Below are 22,042 nucleotides of genomic sequence, written 5' to 3'. Positions count from 1 at the left end.
ATTTCTATGACTGTATCAAAATGACCATGTGTTTGACATCCAATAGCCGATGATTATTAAATCAATGTGCTCCAGTGGTGGTGTTAAAACACCCACCTTCAGTCGCAATCCCATTACTTTTAGTGTATTAAAATAATTAGTCATCTCAGCTATATATTTATTCCAATGAGCTCTGTCCAGTGCTACTTTTGATTTTGTAAAACTAGTCTGGGAGTGGCAGTCCTCTTTGAGATGTGCAAAATGTATTGTCCAGTAAAATATCTCCTCGAGAGTGGCTGTGCTCCCATAGACGAGACACTGGATAGGGATTCATAGAATCAACCGGTTTGCCAAATGCTCATTCGACTTTTCTTTGAACAGAGATACGGTTTGATCATGGATAACTGTTTTGTCGTTCAAATCTTGTAAACATTTTAGGCACAATCTTTTTGTTTTTGTTTTTTTTTTTTTTTTTTTTTTTGTTTTTTTTTGTTTACAGTAATTTTATTTACGAAAGAACACATACAAATAATATGATAAAGCATGGTTTAACAAACAACATTTATTGTTCAATATTATGTAATTAATTTAAGGACATGGTAAAACGAGAAAATTCAGTTTTACTAATTCTACTTTTCTTTTCTTTTTATAATTGAAACATTTTTATTTATTTTCATACCGTTCATTTTACAAACAATTTTTTTGTAATAGTAGCAATATATTTTAACGCCACAACCGGCCAAACACTTCGGTTGATTCCGGAATTTTTATTTTTTAAATTCTTTATTTTTCTTATTTAGGCACATTTTGATTGTTTAGTTACCGAATTTATTTTATCATGAAATTAAAAATATATATAATTATTATGACGTTCAGTATATTTTACACTTCCTAACACAGGCACGGCGGAAGCAAGTAGACATCGGTGGTGGTGGTGATTGTGGCGGGGGTGGGGGGGGGGGGGGCCTGACTGAGATCGAGGGCGCAAAGCAAGTAGACATCGGTGGTGGTGGTGGTGGTGGCGGGGGTTGGGGGGGGGGGGGTGCTGTCTGAGATCGAGGGCGCAAAGCAAAGTTTCCACGGGGTTCGGGGATATGCTCTCCCGTAAAAGTTTGAAAACTAGATGTCCAGAAATGCCATTTACTGCCTTCTACAAATAAAATTCATCTTTGCCTTAAGATTTATTACCAATAAGTTTTGGATTTTTGGCTCTAATTAACTGTTTTGAGTTGTCGCTGGACAGTAGTTGCGTTAATTTAAATGTTGATAGTTTATTATAATAAAAAGGTTTAATATATTTATCTCTTATGTTACTGTAGAAAGGACACACTAGAACAAAGTGATATTCGTCTTCTACTACATTCATATTGCACAGACGACAAATTCTATTATTCCTGTCATATTGTGGTATCTGCCCGTTTCTATAAAGAGATTATAGGAAGATAATCTATATTTACTCAAAATATGTTTGTATTTCAAGGCAATATGTTTCTGAAGATAAGGTTGTAAGCAATAATTATTAACAACGAATTTGTATAACAGACATTTTGGAGAATTGTTGAATACAGCATACATAGATTGGATAAACTGATCAGTCATTCTCTGTTTGAATAGTCATATAACTAGCTCAGAGTCATCGGCTTCGGTATGGCTTTAAGAATGTCTAGAGTAATTATTTCCTTGGTTATCTCCATAAAACAAATATTCATAACCTCATGATCGTTATAGTCGGGCTACACACATTAAACAAATATTCATAACCTCATGATCGTTATAGTCGGGCTACACACATTAAACAAATATTCATAACCCCATGATCGTTATAGTCGGGCTACACACATTGAACAAATATTCATAACCCCATGATCGTTATAGTCGGGCTACACACATTGAACAAATATTCATAACCTCATGATCGTTATAGTCGGGCTACACACATTGAACAAATATTCATAACCTCATGATCGTTATAGTCGGACTACACACATTGAACAAATATTCATAACCTCATGATCGTTATAGTCGGACTACACACATTGAACAAATATTCATAACCTCATGATCGTTATAGTCGGACTACACACATTAAACAAATATTCATAAGCGCATGATCGTTATAGTCGGGCTACACACATTAAACAAATATTCATAAGCGCATGATCGTTATAGTCGGGCTACACACATTAAACAAATATTCATAAGCGCATGATCGTTATAGTCGGGCTACACACATTAAACAAATATTCATAAGCGCATGATCGTTATAGTCGGGCTACACACATTAAACAAATATTCATAAGCGCATGATCGTTATAGTCGGGCTACACACATTAAACAAATATTCATAAGCGCATGATCGTTATAGTCGGGCTACACACATTAAACAAATATTCATAAGCGCATGATCGTTATAGTCGGGATACACACATTAAACAAATATTCATAAGCGCATGATCGTTATAGTCGGGATACACACATTAAACAAATATTCATAAGCGCATGATCGTTATAGTTGGGATACACACATTAAACAAATATTCATAAGCGCATGATCGTTATAGTTCGGTACACACATTAAACAAATATTCATAAGCGCATGATCGTTATAGTTGGGATACACACATTAAACAAATCAAATTCCAACTTGAGTTTACTTTGTATGAACAAGCCAGGATGTGGGTGACGTCAATAGTTTTATCCCTCTATTAAACACAGATTATATGATATTCTACTACAAGGAATGACTTCCACTACTAAAACTGCAGGTTCTTGCTGTTGCTATAACAAGTATAAATCGTTACTCATTGTTGAACGTTATTGGCAATTTGATACTCCTTTGAGATTTCGAATTGCATTATCAAAATGTAGATGTCAGAGATTTGTCGTTGAGATTAGTTTAGCCGAAGGCATTAATAAATTAAACATAGCGTATAAGCCTGAGAGGAGATTGTGTATTCTCTGTCAGAATCAAAACGAATCATTAATTAGAGGCAAACTACATGTACATCCACTGTTTGTGTGTAACGAATATAGTGATTTGAGAGATACGTAAATTGTAGCCTTTATTAAAGCAAATACAGGTCTTCCTGTACAATTATTATTATTATTATTATTATTATTATTATTATTATTATTTCTGTGTAACATATATATATATAAATACTGAAAATAAATAGTGAATATTTGTGACATTAATAGCATAAATGAAACATCTTTTTATGTTTGAAACGGTGATATTTCGAATTATTGTATATACATGTTGTGTGTGTGTGTGTCTTGATATATGTTTATAATTTTAATTATATTATATTATAATTATAAGCATATATCAACACACCAAAACACATTCCATAGTTTGCACATGCATCACGCAGGTGCCCCATACACGTGCGTGGGGTATCATTCTCGATTTTGACAATTTCCAGGGAGGTCCATTAATCACTGTGGAACGTTATTTCTGTCAATCTGTTTCATTCTGTGTATCATACAGTTGTTATTGTTTTGTTTTTATAGTCATTTTTATTGTTTGAATTTGCGAGTTACTGATAAAAAACGTCAACTTTCAAATTTCACTTCTGACCCCAATCGTATTTCAAAATCTTTGGTGGTCATAAAACCTACTGTAATACTGAACTACCGGTTGTAATGTTTGCCCAATTAATTCACTATTATCATATAACCATTCCCCACAGCTAATATACTTTACAATTTTGGTAATTGTAAATTGTTATTAGAGTTCCCCTACTTTTTTTGAAGAGTATTTATTTTCATTATTTATATATATATATATATATATATATATATATATATATATATATATATATATATATATATATATATATATATATATATATATATATGATTCGTCACGAGTGTTTCTTAATATGGAAAATATCAACCGAGTCTGTGTTAATCGGTATTTATCGAGGCTCTGCCGATTAACTAGACGAGGTTGATATTTTACATACTAAGAAACACGAGTAGCGAATTCTATTTGTCCTATAATACTTCTAAAATAACATTTTAATAAAATTTTTTTTTAGAAAATCACAGTACTAAAGTCGCCGCCATCGATAATATGACGTCATCACGATTAGCACAGATTAGTTTGACGTCACACATTTTATACAAATCTTTGAAAATGTTACGCTCAGGTACACTGGTCTTGTTGGCTTGTAAGCAAATGACCCATCCACAGCAAAACATTACCTAGAAACCTTGCAAATTTGCATACTATTATTAACCGGGTTAATAAAGTAAATTATCACATGGGTTTATGGCATGGATATCATGGGTAAGTTATAGGATATATATATATACAGTGAAACCTCTCAAGATCGGATCTTCTGTAAACCGGAATTCCCTCAAAACCGGACGTTTTACAGTCTTTTTTTTTTTTTAAACCAATATATAACGTAACCTCCCTAAACCGGATCCCTCTAACAACCGGACAATTGTCTTGGTCCCAAGGATGTCCGGTTTAGAAGGGTTTCACTGTATATATATATATATATATATATATATATATATATATATATATATATGAGCCGTCACATTGGAAAACCATATATTCCGATTTTTTTTTTTTAAATAACTCTACAGATCCCATACATGAATGTAACCTAATACTAATTAGTGAGAGATACGAAATGTAGCGAACTACAACATTTCGCACCAATGTTTTTCAATTTTCTGTGACATATTGCACCCCACCCCACTTTATTCAGATTCCTGTATCCACTATGGAGTAATTTCGTATTTTGTTGGTGTCGTACTGTCCAACGATATCGTTTCATTCTTCGGTTGGTAGTGGGCATGTTGTAACCTGGTACTTGGGGCAGACAAAGGGTCGAATAGTTTTATATTTAGCTTCGTTTCTGTTGTGACAAGTGTTCTCGCTGCTCCATTTAAGCGGGGCGGCCGGCCCGCTATTGCATTTTGCCGCCCCGCTTTCGTGTTTTGCCGCCCTTTTTTTCTCCATCCCTCTTTATTTTCCCGCATCCTACTATATTTTACAGAACCCAGCTCCGCTATTTCATATTGAACACTTTTTATCATACTGGAAAAAAAAAAAAAAATCGATCACTCGGCACACTCGACATCCGCGGTGTGAAAAAACTTTGAGTAGCTTACGATAGTTACTGTAACGTAATTTAACACTATTTTAACAGCCTCGGTCAATCAGTCTTTTGTGTTCACTAACTTTCGTCTGATATTTTGTTCTGAATTGCAGATGTAGTTGGTCGTTACTGATGATTGTTAATTACTGTTATTTGTTTATTCGGTAATTCTTTCTAAAATATTAGAAACTTTTCATTTTGGGGGTATCACCGCTAAAAAAATATAACGGAAGTATTTTTCTTGGACGCCAAATTATATATACACCGCCTTTACAAAAACGAAACTACTTTTTATCACCTGCCGATATCAGTGCGATCGATTCATTCGATGAAGAAATAAGAACACAGACATGTTATCCCAATTTAGGGGATTACCTTTATTTTTTTTTAGATATCTTGATATCTTTATTAAACTAATACCCAACGATAGGCCTACACGTAGCCCAAGTACTCGGGCTAGCCTATACGGTAACCGTGTTTCTTTTTCTCTTCTGGTTTCTTTTTAGGGGGTGGGGGTAGGGGCTGGAGGGGGGCTTCCGCCCTCCTTTAATTTTTACCCAGCGAGAATATTATGTAGGCCTACATTTCCCTCTGCTCTTTTTCCATTTCCCTCAACTTCAAAATATTGTAATAAATTTGATTTTCAAATTATTTTCTTTCTGTAACTTGTGCTAATTGGATCAGGTTCAGTGTCATTCTGCTCACTGGTGTTATCATCAGATAAGTGTTTGATTCTATATTCAGTATTATTGTCAACATATATTGGACTGTATTTATCATATTCATCCAATACAGTTAAAGTTAAAGTTAGAGAACATTGATTTATTAATCATCGGCTATTGGATGCAAACATTTGGTAATATTGACCTATAGTCTTACAGAGGAATTTTTCTATTAGTAGCAACGGATGTTTTTATATGCACCATCCCACAAACAGGATAGCACATACCACGGCCTTTGATATGCCAGTCGTTGTCCACTGGATGAGACGAGAAATAGCCCAATGGCTCCACCAACGGGGATCGATCCCAGACCTACTGCGCATCAGGCGGGCGCTTTACCACTGGACTACGTCCCGCTCATCTAATACAGATATTGTTTCTTCCGTTTCCACTGTTCTTAGTCTTGGTCTTCTATTTTGAATTCCAAAATGTGCCTCAAAGAGTAGGACTACTTCAGGATCTTGTAAAATTAAAATATACATCTGTAAGGAAAGAAAACCAACTCCTTCTATACAAATGATGTGAAGTGAGTAAAGTGAACAGATATTGTAATAATTTAATAATTATCACACGCACGCACATACATACACAGCAATAATAATAATAATACATGTATACATATAAATATATACGTATATATATGTACATATATACATACATACATACATACATACATACATACTACAATGTATAATATGTTTTGTTCTATCGTTCTATACTTGCCAGTTTGTTGTACATGTACTATATTTGCTTTACTGCAGCTGCGCAAAATGTTTATAAATCACCTCCATGGGAATGGGAACTATATTAACGTGCCCATATCCTTGAAGGTTCAGGCACGCCGACCACGGATCCAGCCTCTGACATAGCCAGTGGGTGGTTCCGGGGCAGGAGGTGGGGGGGGGGGGGATTAGGAGCAGTTGAGATGATGGGGAAAATTTAGAAATTTTGTTGGTAAGACCAAGGTCCAAAAAGGCTAATAAGGTGGGAAAATAATTAAATTAAATTAAAAAATCACCTCCATGCATCGCCGTATTGTGATCTGAGAATAAATAAAGTTCTGTTGTGTTCTGTTCTGGAATCAGTTTACTACCATTATGTAACAACGTATCTGCCAATGCCGTGTACATTGTTTATAACCAACTCTGGGCGTGTTAAAACATTAAAGCAGTTTCTAACTCAGAAAACAATGATGAGCTATATTTGTGTATTCTGTCGGAGTAAATATGTATTCACATTCATATTCTTTCTGTATTTTGAACACTGCTTTTAGTTAAAAAAAATTAATACATTTCACATTTATATATTTATTTATAAACATTGGATCTGTTATGTAAAGTTATTGTATTAACTGTATGATTATGAATTTAATTGTTTTTTTTTTTTTAAACATTTGATCGCCTTTCAACGGTGGGGAAGGGACAAATCATACTCTGCCCCTCCAACTTCCGACTATGAGTATGATAGCAGTGTTCTAGCTAGTAGTAAATAGGAGGGCGGCGCGCCCTGCCCGTATTTTTTGCCGCCCTGCCCCGACTGTTACCGCCCTGCCTTTTTTTTTTTTAGTCGTTCAATTTGAACTGTGGTAAGTCTAGCTATTTTACGAGTTAGCTCCCCTGACGTCGGAAATTTGTTATTTCCGATTGTTATGAAAACAAATTATAAAAGTTATAAATACCACTAATTTTTACACAAAATGTTGTTTAACCATGCCAACACGAGAAAGGAAACTGAAAGCGTTACAGAAAGCTGCTGGATCGTGCCAAAAAATTTCCTTTGGATCAAAGTAAGTGTCCATTTAAAAAAACATTTTTACGACAATTTACATCCGATGCTGAATTAATATTTGTATAGTTACATAAATGTATGACTTTCTGATCGGTATACCATACAATAATCATTTTGTTAACAGACTTTCATTAAAAAATTAAATGTTACTATTGTTCGATGTTTGTTTTGTTTTGTTGGTTTTTTCTCTTCTTTTTGTTTTTCTCTCCTTTTTTCAACATGGCTGACCTCCCGGTCTACATCAACTAAATTACACTTAGATAGACTATTAGACGCATTCATTATAATAAAAGTATATATATATTATTCAAATCTCTCTAAACTCTCAGTAGATTTAGTTGTGAATTAATATTGTTATTATTGTTTATTGTATGATTTAGTTGTGAATTATTATTTATTGCATTATTTATAAACTCTATTATTAATTAACATTAAATCTATAATTTTCATATTTTGTACCGTTTTGGGTTGTTGTTGTTTTTTCGGTTGTGATATATAAATTACTGACTTCATAAATTTTTTATTTCCGCAGACAGTGCCCTAATAATAAGTGAGCACCCTGCCCACCTCAAATCCTAACTAGAGCACAGTGATAGCTTTATATGCATGGAACGTATCATATTGATAATGCATGTAAATAGTTCTTCTTCCAGCACTTTTACAATGTATTAATTCTACAGCGCTTTGAGTGATGCTGGCATACAGCAAATACATATAGCTCCAGTATTAAATGCTAGCTGGAGTATATTTTCATAAACTCGTCACAAAATGACACAATTTGAAGATATGCATTAATTGATAATCATTTAAATCCCTATGCAACGGTTATTTTTTTTGTGATTGGATCATTATTTTCAGAGTCTCCACAATGCGGCATGCCATTAGATAAAGAGTTCCTCAAGTTCTAAAAAAAGAGTTTGTTTTGTTTAACAACACCACTAGAGCACATTGATTTATTAATCATCGGGTATTGGATGTCAAACATATGGTCATTTTGCCACAGTCATAGAGAGAAAACCCGTTACATTTGTCCATTAGTAGCAATGGCCCACTGGGCATATACACGATCCCTTGCTACTAATGGAAAATGTAGCAGGTTTCGTCTCAGAGACTATCACAATTACCAAATGTTCGACATTCAATAGCCGATGAATAATAAAACAGTGTGCCCAAGTGGTGTCGTTAAACAAAACATCTTTAACTATCAGACAAACGTCGTGTTTCATTTACCAACTGTTCCATCTTTCCGGACATTCATTTCCCAGGTGATACTTTTCACGATACACCACAGCTGCGTTCAACACACAGAACTTGTCACGACTCCCCCCCCCCCCCCCCCTCCACCCCCACCCATCAGACTGAGTGGTTTGTCGCGCTGTCTCCTTCATTTAATATTAAATGGCAAAACCAGTTTAGCGAATGTTTTGAAACGCCACAAGGCGTTCGCGTTAGTTAAACACAGAAAACGGAAGCATGTTTAACTCTTTGCTAAAATGTTAGCAGTTTCAATGGTGCTGTGCTTAGCTGGGTCCACACCATAAAACAAGTAGATACTGGGTTCGTGTCCCGGTACCGACTTATTGTTGTTGTTACTGTTGCTGTTGCTGTTGTTGTAGTCATTTTAATTATTGTTGTTGTTGTTGTTGTTGATGTTGTTTTTGTTGTTGTTGTTGTTCTTATTAAAGGACATTCCTGAGTTCGCTGCACTTTTTAAGATGTATTTTTCTGCATAAAATATTAGTGGCTGTGTATTAAACGTGTTTCTGATCGTTCTAATATTTGTACTAGGTTAAATTTCATCTTATTTCCTAAAATATAGTTTTTTGTACATACGAAATTATTTGAAGACAAAATCCAGTTTGGGCTTCTTACAAATATTAAGACGACTAGAAACACATTGAATATACAGACACTGATATTCTAAACAAGAAAATATATTTAATATGTAAGTTTAATCGTCGAAATATTTTATTAGTAGGAAACATCTTACAATGCAGCAACCTCAGGAATGTCCCTTTAATAATCGTGTAGTTATTGCAATTTTTACTTCTGTTAGGCCTACTGATTATAACTATTCGTTGTTAATAATGTTCTTGTTGCTGTTTCAAATATGTTTTATTGTCGTTGCAATTGGATATTGTTGTTGTTGTTGTTATTGCTACAGTACTAACACTGTTATTATTCTGGCTATGGAATATTGTTATTGTTTTGTTTTTAAGACTCCATATATTTTTCCTTGTGACAGATACACACCAGATGGCCGACTTCGGCATGGAATTTTCACACCTCTGCGTACCTGTCCCGTCGGAACTGTAGAAATGGACACTCCAAATGGTATCAATAGCATGCGCAGTGCTGGTCGCTTTATCAGCAGTCGCCATCTTAATGATATACTGCCGCACTTATATTTCCAATCAAAATGAAAGGCTACAGGACAACGCCATATCCAACGTGTGGCATGTTTATTGTTACAAAGTATGCGACAAAGTCGTGTTAAAACGATAGGAAGGTTTGTTTAACGACAGCCCCAGCACGTTGTTTAATAAGAAGTTATTTCTAGGCGCGGAAAGTTTTCATTAAAAACAGGGTCGCAAGGCGGTTAATGTACTAATCGGATTCGCACGGGTTACGTGACTTGAAATCTACACAGCCAAACACTTGCTACCGTTAGCCGCTTTAGTTAAACTGAGCGAAGTAATTTCTTTCCGATTTTTGGCTATATACCCTCATACACATACTAATATATAGTACATACACAGAGATAGATAAATATACAGACATATATGTATATAGATAGATAGATATAGATAGAAAGAAGAAAGAAAAATAGATGGATAGATTGATAGATAGATAGAAAAGATAGATAGAAACGATTGACAGACAGATAGAGACAGACAGGCAGAAAGAAATGTGGATATATAAATGGATAGACATCGCGAGCGACAATGATAAGTTGACATACATGAATGCGCAACGTACGTAACTTTGTAATCTTGCGACCAGTTTTCATTGCATGACTTTTTAATCTCTCTGAGAAAGTCACATAGTTCGTCTGCGCTGTGACGTCAGGGTCTGCATTTTATTCCAGTAGTTGCTACATGGACAGCTAGTACTCTGTCGACAGACAACCAGATGGACATGTTAGATAGCGATTATAACAGTCCGAATGTCCGCCAAGGTCTCTAACGACAGGGTACTCGGGCTGCCGATGGTGGGTGAGAGGTGAAACGCTAAACTATTAACAAAGTTGAACCATTAGTAAATGTACGATCGTGTTTTTGTCATCAGTATAATATTACAAAGTCGAACCATTAGTAAATGTACGATCGTGTTTTTGTCATCAGTATAATATTACAAAGTTGAACCATTAGTAAATGTACGATCATGTTTTTGTGATCAGTATAATATTACGAAGTCGAACCATTAGTAAATGTGCGATCATGTTTTTGTGGTCAGTATAATATTACAAAGTTGAATCATTAGTAAACGTACTACATGTATCATATTTTTGTTTATAAGTATAATATGAAAAAAATTATCATTAGTAAATTTACGATCGAGTTTTTGTAATCAGTAAGTTAATTAGAATCAACTCAGTTCGTATATTCTCTACAGAGGAAACGCCTGTAGAAACAAGGTGGAGTGTCTCATGTCTCCCGCATGTTAGTTCCACAACAATAAAATACATAAACCCAAATAATGTGTTTTACCCATAAACCGCTATAGCATGTGCCCCATCCCCACCCCCTTTACATATCATTCCTAAGGACCTGGAAAGGGGACGGAAGAATGAGGGGGGGGGGGGATCTAGATTTGTTGTAGCCTTACCTTAAGCGAAGAACGTCCCCCTAAATCATGTATATTAAACTCCTCTTTTTTTTCTGGTGGGGTGCCCCCCCCCTCCCCATCCCTTCACATATCATTCCCAAGGGCCTGGAAAGGTGAGGGGCAAATCTAGGTTTGTTGTAGCCTTACCTTGAGCGAAGAACGTGCCCCCTAAAGCTCGTTCCACTCCGGCCTGCTCCTTGCCGACCATCAGCATGTGGTATCCGACTAACACCTGCCACAGCGTCCCCTCCCGAGAGAACTTCACACTCTCTGACACCCACTGAATCATAACCTCGATCCCCTCGCTGTAGAACGTCAACACCTCGACGACCTCCGTGCTGACGTTGATATGGTCCCTGAACACCTGGATCTCACTGAGATACGCATCGACGCTCGAGAAATATTTAGGCACGGTCGTCTTGGGCCATTGGGTGAGGGCCCTCATCGACTTGTTCGTCCGGTTCCGGTGACCCCTCAAAGTGGTCAGGACTTCTGCGTCCAAGCCGGAACTGACGTAGAGCGCCGTCACCCCTCGCTCGATCTGGACGTAGTGGATCACCATCCCGGTCTCGACGCTGAAGAGAATGTCGTCCCTGACTTCCATCGTCCGCTGCACGGCCATGGACTTCTGCTGGACGTTGATGGTGTTCTGGACAAACAACGCCACCACTGGGATGAGCACGACAAAGAGGAGGATGACGGCGTTGTTGCGCCGCCCTCGCTTCGTCTCGAGGCTGGTGACGCTGTGACAGCAGTACCCGATGGCCACGTGGCCCGTGGGTTTGTGGTCGTCGTAGGTGAGGTCTGACTGCGGCATCGGCAGGACGAATGTGAGCGCGCCATCGCGTGCAGACGGCATTATAAAGTAGCGCGGGAAACGCTCGCTCGGTGCTGATCGATGGAAGAACGAGGCTCGCGCTTTCTCCGCGGATCATTGTTGATACAGTGAGCGCAGTGATTCGACGATTTGTATCGAACTTCGGTAGAAAATTGTCGTTTATGTTGTTAATTGACTTTATCTTTCTCTCATGTTTTGTCAATATTTTTTTTAATATATCTTTATCTGTTTGTTATATCTCTTAACTCCCGCTGTCTGCCTACCTGCCTGCCTGCTTCTCGTATGGCGCTTTATTATCTCTGCTTTTCATTCTCTCTTTATCTCTTTTATATCTCTAATAACACCTCTCTCTCTCTCTCTCTCTCTCTCTCTCTCTCTATCTCTCTCTTCTCCTCTCTCTCTCTCTCTCTCTCCTCTGTAGTATCTCTCTCTCTCCCTCTATCCTGGTGTGTCCTCTATATCTCTCTCTCTCTCTCTTCTCTATCTCTCTCTTCTCTCTGTATGTCTCTTCTCTCTCTCTCTCTCTCTCTCTCTCTCTCTCTCTCTCTGTCTGTCTCTCTCTCTCTCTCTCTCTCTCTCTCTCTCTCTCTCTCTCTCTCTCTCTCTCTCTCTCTCTCTCTCGTTTGGGGCTTGATTATCAAATTATCGTTGATTTCTCTCTCGATGTCTGTCTGTCTGTCTCTCTCTCTGTCTCCGTCTCTCTCTGTCTCCGTCTCTCTCTGTCTCTTTCTGTCTGTGTTTGTCTGTCTGTCTGTCTGTCTCCGTCTCTCTCTGTCTGTCTCTCTCTCTCTGTCTGTCTGTCTGTCTGTCTCTCTCTCTGTCTGTCTGTCTGTCTGTCTGTCTGTCTCTCTCTCTGTCTGTCTGTCTGTCTGTCTGTCTGTGTCTGTCTCTCTCTCTCTCTCTCCTCTCTCTCTCTCTCTCTCTCTCTCTCTCTCTCTCTCGTTTGTGGCTTATCAAATTATCGTTGATTTCTCTCTCGATGTCTGTCTGTCTCTCTCTGTCTCCGTCTGTCTCTGTCTCTCTCTCGTTTGGGACTTCATTATCAAACTATTGTTGATTTTGTTGACATTCGCTCTTTGTCTCACTGTCTCTCTCTGTCTCTGTCTCTGTCTCTCTGTCTGTCTGTCTCTATCTCTCTCTGTCTCTCTCTCTCTCCTCTCTCTCTCTCTCTTTGTTGACATTCGCTCTTTGTCTCACTGTCTCTCTCTGTCTCTTTCTGTCTCTATCTCTCTGTCTATCTGTCTCTCTTTGTCTCTCTTTCTCTCTCTCTCGTCGTCTGTCTCGTTGTCTGTCTGTCTCTCTCTCTCCGTCTGTCTCTGTCTCTGTCTCTGTCTCTCTCTCTCTCGTTTTGGACTTCATTATTAAACTAACGTTGATTTTGTTGTCATTCGCTCCGTCTCACTGTCTCTGTCTGTCTGTCTCTCCCTGTCTGTCTCTGTCTGTGTGTGTGGTGTGTGTGTGTGTGTGTGTGTGTGTGTGTGTGTCGCTCTCTCTCTCTCTCTCTCTCTCTCTCTCTGTATGTCTGTCTCTCTGTCTCTGTCTCTGTCTCTCTCTCTCTCTTTCTCTCTCTCTCTCTCTAGCCCTCCTCCCCCTCTCTCTCTCCCCCCCCTCTCTCTCTCTCTCTCTCTCTCTCTCTCTCTCTCTCTCTCTCTCTCTCTCTCTCTCTATGTTAGACTTAACAAACATGTCCAATAACCGCTGATTAATACATCAATATGCTCCAGCAGTGGCACTAAACAACCCGTTTACCGTTAACTTCTTAACATTACGAATCTACTTAACTCCAAACATTGTTATACACTAGACAACAAATTCATCATTGTTTATGAAAATATATTTATTTATTTATACTATTTAGTTTCGGTGTTTTTATTATTAATATATTATGTATTAGTTGTGATAGTAGTAGTAGTAGTAGTAGTAGTAGAAGTAGTAGTAGTAGTAGTAGTAGTAGTAGTAGTAGTAGTAACAGTAGCAACTAGTAGTAGTAGTAGTAGTAGTAGTAGTAACAGTAGCAAATAGTAGTAGTATCAAGTAGTAGTAGTAGTAACATCAGCAGTAGTAATAGCAATAGTAGTATTAGTTATAGTAGTAATATTATAATTAGTAGAACTAGTAGTATCACTAGTAGTAGTAGAATAGTAGTACTAGTAGTAGTACTAATACTAGTAGTAATAATAGTGGTAGTAGTAGAGTGGTAGTAGTAGTAGTAGTACTACTACTACTACTACTACCTCTACTACTACTAGTAGTAGTAGTACTACTACTAATAGTAGTAGTGGTAATAATAATAATAGTAGTGGTAGCGGCAGCAACAGCAGCAGTAGTTGTAGTATTATTAATGGTAGTAGCAGTAGTAGTAGCAGTAGTAGTAGCAGTAGTAGCAGCAGTAGTAGTAGTAGTAGTAGTTGTTGTTGTTGTTGTTGCTGTTGTTTGAGCAGTAACGCCATCATCACCAGTACCAGTGTGGCGGGGACTGGGGTGACAACTCACTTCATGCTCGATTAAAAACTGTTTCGCCTGGATGGATTTTGTGACTCAATTCGTTCCCTGCATATTCGTAAAGAAAGGTGCACATAGTTCGTGACATGGGGGATTGCCACAATGGAAGGAAATTACAAAGGAATCCAAGAGAACCGATTAATTAGTGGGTCTTCAGGTACGGGCATCCTATAGATTATTGGAGGCATTCTCGTCTGCTTTAGCGATCTGCCACGATTTGCAATAATTAACATTATTTGTACGGGAATAAAATAGCGATGCTAACATGGTGGAACTAATTGAAAACACTTCTGATACTGATATGCCAATATTGTATTTATGTAATCGTGCATCTTCGAGAAAAAAGAAAGAAATGTTTTATTTAACGACGCACTCAACACATTTTATTTACGGTTATATGGCGTCAGACATGGTTAAGGACCACACAGATTTTGATAGGAAACCCGCTGTCGCCATTACATGGGCTACTCTTCCGATTAGCAGCAAGGGATCTTTTATTTTCGCTTCCCACAGGCAGGATAGCACAAACCATGGCCTTTGTTGAACCAGTTATGGATCACTGGTCGGTGCAAGTGGTTTACACCTACCCATTGAGCCTTGCGGAGCACGCACTCAGGGTTTGGAGTCGGTATCTGGATTAAAAATCCCATGCCTCGACTGGGATCCGAACCCAGTACTTACCAGCCTGTAGACCGATGGCCTGCCACGACGCCACCGAGGCCGGTTCCATCTTCGAGACTAATGTGATCTCTTCTTGGCCAAAGTGGCAGGCAAGAAACAGATGGGTGGTATATGTATGATATGGAGAGAGAGAGAGAGAGAGAGAGACAGAGAGAGACGGAGAGAGCGAGACTGTGTGTGTGAGAGAGAGAGAGCGATACAGAGAGACACACACACAGAGAGAGACACACACATAGAGAGAGAGAGACAGAGAGAGACACAAAGAGAGAGAGAGAGAGAGAGAGAGAGAGAGAGAGAGAGAGAGAGAGAGAGAGAGAGAGAGAGAGAGAGAGAGTAAGAGAGTAAATTATAGGTAGGTTAACCTGGGCGCGTTAAAGAAACATTACGTTTGTTGTTTGCTTGTTAGTGGTAAGTCGTCGATCTAATACGGTGTCATTAGTCCGTTAATCGAGTGATCTAATGGCCAGCACAAAGCCGATGCTTTCCCCATTGACCGTCGACGGCAATAATACCTACGTTCTCAATTACGTTATTGGACACAGGTACGCTAAACTGATGTCTTTCTATAAAGCGGTATCGGAAAACGATTGACTGTTAGAGCGGAATTATTGAGCGGCCATTAAGAGTGAAATTGTTTTATACAATATCCGCAAACATTTCCAAAATCCACTGATCAGGAACTTGACCGTGCTGTTGATTAGAAACTAAGAAGAAAATAAACGTAAATACATAAACAAATAAATAAATGAATAAATGAATAAATGAATAAAATAAATAAATAAATAAAAAGTGATAAACAAAACAATTACCCCCCCCCCCCCCCAACAAAGAATTCCACCCCATCATCCATAAAATAACAACCCCAAAACAAAATAAAACTACCCTATAAAGAAAACAACGAAACAATCCAAAAACTAAAATCAATGAAAACCCAACATTATTCCTTTCAACTTATTTTCGTGCTTATATCCCATTAAGGTTCAAGCACGCTGTCCTGAATACACACCTCAGCTATCTGGGCTGTCTTTCGTTTATCACATGTATTATGTACCAATATGATAGGTTGGACTGAATAAAGTTGAATTGAATTGGACTAGACTGTTCCACTAAGGTTATAGGGGTTTGCTTAAAGGGACATTCCTCAGTTTGCTGCATTGTAAGATGTTTCCGACTAATAAAATATTTCGACGATTAAACTTACATATTAAATATATTTTCTTGTTCAGAATAGCAGTGTCTGTATATTCAATGTGTTTCTGGTCGTCTTAATATTTGTAAAAAGTCCAAACTGTATTTTGTCTTCAAATAATTAAAAATATATTTTAGGAAATAAAATAAAATTTAACCTAATACAAATATTAGAACGATCAGAAACACGTTTAACATACAGGCACTAATATTTTAAGCAGGAAAATATATTTGATATGTAATTACAATCGATAAAAAGTCTCTGTTAGTCGATAACATTTTAAAACCTGCAGCAAACTCAGGAATGTCCTTTTAATTAGTGCCTAAGCTGACTGTAAGAACTGGGAATATGCAGGTGTGTAACAAATGGGATATGTGTAACAAATGGGATGTGTGTAACAAATGGGATGTGTAACAAATGGGATATGTAACAAATGGGATGTGTGTAACAAATGGGATGTGTAACAAATGGGATGTGTGTAACAAATGGGATATATAACAAATGGGACATATAACAAATGGGATGTGTGTAACAAATGGGATGTGTGGCAAATGGGATGTGTGTAACAAATGGGATGTGTGCCAAATGGGATGTGTAACAAACGGGATGTGTAACAAACGGGATGTGTGGCAAATGGGATGTGTGTAACAAATGGCATGTGTGTAACCAATGGGATGTGTGTAACCAATGGGATGTGTGTAACAAATGGGATGTGTAACAAACGGGATGTGTGTAACAAATGGGATATATAACAAATGGGACATATAACAAATGGGATGTGTGTAACAAATGGGATGTGTAACAAATGGGATGTGTGTAACAAATGGGATATATAACAAATGGGACATATAACAAATGGGATGTGTGTAACAAATGGGATGTGTAACAAATGGGATGTGTGTAACAAATGGGATATATAACAAATGGGACATATAACAAATGGGATGTGTGTAACAAATGGGATGTGTGGCAAATGGGATGTGTGTAACAAATGGGATGTGTGCCAAATGGGATGTGTAACAAATGGGATGTGTAACAAATGGGACGTGTAACAAATGGCATATGTAACAAATGAGATGTGTGTAACAAATGGGATGTGTGTAAGAAACGGGATGTGTAACAAATGGGATGTGTAACAAAACGGGATGTGTGTAACAAAACGGGATGTGTGTAACAAATGGGATGTGTAACAAATGGTATGTGTGTAACAAATGGGATGTGTAACAAACGGGATGTGTAACAAACGGGATGTGTGTAACAAACGGGATGTGTAACAACTGGGTTTTGTAACAAACGGGATGTGTGTAACAAATGGGATGTGTGTAACAAATGGGATGTGTAACAAATGGGATGTGTGGCAAATGGGATGTGTAACAAATGGGATGTGTAACAAAATGTGTAAGAAACGGGATGTGTAACAAATGGGATGTGTAACAAATGGAATGTGTGTAACAAATGGGATGTGTAACAAATGGGATGTGTGTAACAAATGTTATGTGTAACAAATGGGATGTGTGGCAAATGGGATGTGTAACAAATGGGATGTGTGTAACAAATGGGATGTGTAATAAATGGGATGTGTGGCAAATGGGATGTATGTAACAAACGGGATGTGTAACAAACGGGATGTGTGTAACAAACGGGATGTGTAACAAATGGGATGTGTAACAAACGGGATGTGTAACAACTGGGTTTTGTAACAAACGGGATGTGTGTAACAAATGGGATGTGTGTAACAAATGGGATGTGTGGCAAATGGGATGTGTAACAAATGGGATGTGTAACAAAATGTGTAAGAAACGGGATGTGTAACAAATGGGATCTGTAACAAATGGAATGTGTGTAACAAATGGGAAGTGTAACAAATGGGATGTGTGTAACAAATGTTATGTGTGGCAAATGGGATGTGTAACAAATGGGATGTGTGTAACAAACGGGATGTTTAACAAATGGGATGTGTGGCAAATGGGATGTGTGTAACAAATGGGATGTGTGTAACAAACGGGATGTGTAACAAATGGGATGTCTAACAAATGGGATGTGTGTTACAAATGGAATGTGTGTAACAAATGGGATGTGTGGCAAATGGGATGTGTGTAACAAATGGGATGTGGGTTACAAATTGAATGTGTGTAACAAATGAGATGTGTAACAAATGGGATGTGTGGCAAATGGGATGTGTGTAACAAACGGGATGTGTAACAAACGGGATGTGTAAAAAATGGGATGTGTAACAAATGGGATGTGTGTAACAAATGGGATGTGTGTAACAAATGGGATGTGTAATAAATGGGATGTGTGGCAAATGGGATGTATGTAACAAACGGGATGTGTAACAAATGGGATGTGTATAACAAATGGGATGTGTGTAACAAACGGGATGTGTAACAAATGGGATGTGTATAACAAATGGGATGTGCAACAAATGGGATGTTTGTAACAAATGGGATGTGTAACAAATGGGATGTGTGCAACAAATGGGATGTGTGTAACAAACGGGATGTGTAACAAACGGGATGTGTGCAACAAATGGGATGTGTAACAAACGGGATGTGTGTAACAAACGGGATGTGTGTAACAAATGGCATGTGTAACAAATGGCATGTGCAACAAATGGGATGTGTGTAACAAATGGGATGTGTAACAAATGGGATGTGTGTAACAAACGGGATGTGTAACAAATGGGATGTGCAACAAATGGAATGTGTAGCAAATGGGATGTGTGGCAAATGGGATGTGTAACAAATGGGATGTGTGTAACAAATGTGATGTGTAACAAATGGGATATGTGTAACAAACGGGATGTGTAACAAATGGGATGTGTTACAAATGGCATATGTAACAAATGAGATGTGTGTAACAAATGGGATGTGTTTAAGAAACGGGATGTGTAACAAATGGGATGTGTAACAAACGGGATGTGTGTAACAAAACGGGATGTGTGTAACAAAACGGGATGTGTGTAACAAATGGGATGTGTAACAAATGGTATGTGTGTAACAAATGGGATATATAACAAATGGGATGTGTGTAACAAACGGGATGTGTAACAAACGGGATGTGTGTAACAAACGGGATGTGTAACAAATGGGATGTGTAACAAACGGGATGTGTAACAACTGGGTTTTGTAACAAACGGGATGTGTGTAACAAATGGGATGTGTGTAACAAATGGGATGTGTAACAAATGGGATGTGTGGCAAATGGGATGTGTAACAAATGGGATGTGTAACAAAATGTGTAAGAAACGGGATGTGTAACAAATGGGATGTGTAACAAATGGAATGTGTGTAACAAATGGGATGTGTAACAAATGGGATGTGTGTAACAAATGTTATGTGTAAGAAATGGGATGTGTGGCAATTGGGATGTGTAACAAATGGGATGTGTGTAACAAACGGGATGTTTAACAAATGGGATGTGTAACAAATGGGATGTGTGTTACAAATGGAATGTGTGTAACAAATGGGATGTGTGGCAAATGGGATGTGTGTAACAAATGGGATGTGTGTAACAAATGGGATGTGTAACAAACGGGATGTGTGTAACAAACGGGATGTGTGTAACAAATGGCATGTGTAACAAATGGCATGTGCAACAAATGGGATGTGTGTAACAAATGGGATGTGTAACAAATGGGATGTGTGTAACAAACGGGATGTGTAACAAATGGGATGTGCAACAAATGGAATGTGTAGCAAATGGGATGTGTGGCAAATGGGATGTGTAACAAACGGGATGTGTAACAAATGGGATGTGTGTAACAAACGGGATGTGTAACAAATGGGATGTGTGTAACAAATGGGATGTGTGTAACAAATGGGATGTGTAATAAATGGGATGTGTATAACAAATGGGATGTGCAACAAATGGGATGTGTGTAACAAATGGGATGTGTAACAAATGGGATGTGTGTAACAAATGGGATGTGTGTAACAAACGGGATGTGTAACAAACGGGATGTGTGCAACAAATGGGATGTGTAACAAACGGGATGTGTGTAACAAACGGGATGTGTGTAACAAATGGCATGTGTAACAAATGGCATGTGCAACAAATGGGATGTGTGTAACAAATGGGATGTGTAACAAATGGGATGTGTGTAACAAACGGGATGTGTAACAAATGGGATGTGCAACAAATGGAATGTGTAGCAAATGGGATGTGTGGCAAATGGGATGTGTAACCAATGGGATGTGTGTAACAAATGTGATGTGTAACAAATGGGATATGTGTAACAAACGGGATGTGTAACAAATGGGATGTGTGTAACAAATGGGATGTGTAACAAACGGGATGTGTAGCAAATGGGATGTGTGTAACAAACGGGATGTGTAACAAATGGGATGTGTGGCAAATGGGATGTGTGTAACAAACGGGATGTGTAACAAATGGAATGTGTAACAAATGGGATGTGTAACAAATGGGGTGTGTAACAAATGGGATGTGTGTAACAAATGGGATGTGTGTCAAATGGGATGTGTGTAACAAACGGGTTGTGTAACAAATTGGATGTGTGTAGCAAATGGGATGTGCAACAAACGGGATGTGCAACAAACGGGATGTGCAACAAATGGGATGTGTGTAACAAATGGGGTGTGTGTAACAAATGGGATGTGTGTAACAAACGGGATGTGTAACAAATGGGATGTGTGCAATAAATGGGATGTGTTTAACAAATGGGATGTGTGTAACAAATGGGATGTGTGTAACAAATGGAATGTGTAACAAATGGGATGTGTGTGACAAATGGGATGTGTAACAAATGGAATGTGTGCAACAAATGGGATGTGTGTGACAAATGGGGTGTGTAACAAATGGGATGTGTGTGACAAATGGGGTGTGTAACAAATGGGATGTGTGTCAAATGGGGTGTGTGTAACAAATAGGGTGTGTAACAAATGGGATGTGTGTAACAAATGGGGTGTGTAACAAATGGGATGTGTGTAAAATGGGATGTGTGTAACAAATGGGGTGTGTAACAAATGGGATGTGTGTAGCAAATTGCGTGTGTAACAAATGGGATGTGTGTAACAAATGGAATGTGTAACAAATGGGATGTGTTTAACAAATGGAATGTGTAACAAATAGAATGTGTAACAAATGGGATGTGTGTAACAAATGGGATGTGTAACAAATGGATTGTGTGTAACAAATGGGATGTGTGGCAAATGGGATGTGTGTAACAAACGGGATGTGTAACAAATGGGATGTGTGCAACAAATGGGATGTGTAACAAATGGGATGTGTGTAACAAATAGGATATGTAACAAATGGGATGTGTGCAACAAATGGGATGTGTAACAAATGGGATGTGTGTAACAAATGGGATATGTAACAAATGGGATGTGTGTAACTAATGGGATGTGTAACAAATGGGATGTGTGTAACAAAT

The 22,042-nt window shown here is 38.0% G+C and overlaps 1 protein-coding gene across 1 annotated transcript in view; it reads right to left on the bottom strand.

The window, feature by feature from the left end:
- LOC121389930 (soluble guanylate cyclase gcy-35-like) overlaps positions 1-12,507 on the bottom strand; it is a 64,617-nt gene extending 52,110 nt beyond the window's left edge. Inside the window, exon 1 of the mRNA XM_041521600.1 lies at positions 11,585-12,507. Within this exon, the coding sequence (XP_041377534.1) occupies positions 11,585-12,296 (712 nt within the window). The 5' untranslated portion in view covers positions 12,297-12,507. The remainder of the gene's footprint in view (positions 1-11,584) is intronic.
- Positions 12,508-22,042: the final 9,535 nt, after the last annotated feature.

The sequence above is a fragment of the Gigantopelta aegis genome, chromosome 15, assembly GCF_016097555.1.
Source record: "Gigantopelta aegis isolate Gae_Host chromosome 15, Gae_host_genome, whole genome shotgun sequence".
Classification (NCBI taxonomy): Eukaryota; Metazoa; Mollusca; class Gastropoda; order Neomphalida; family Peltospiridae; genus Gigantopelta; species Gigantopelta aegis.
This window is presented reverse-complemented; position numbering and strand designations above follow the sequence as displayed.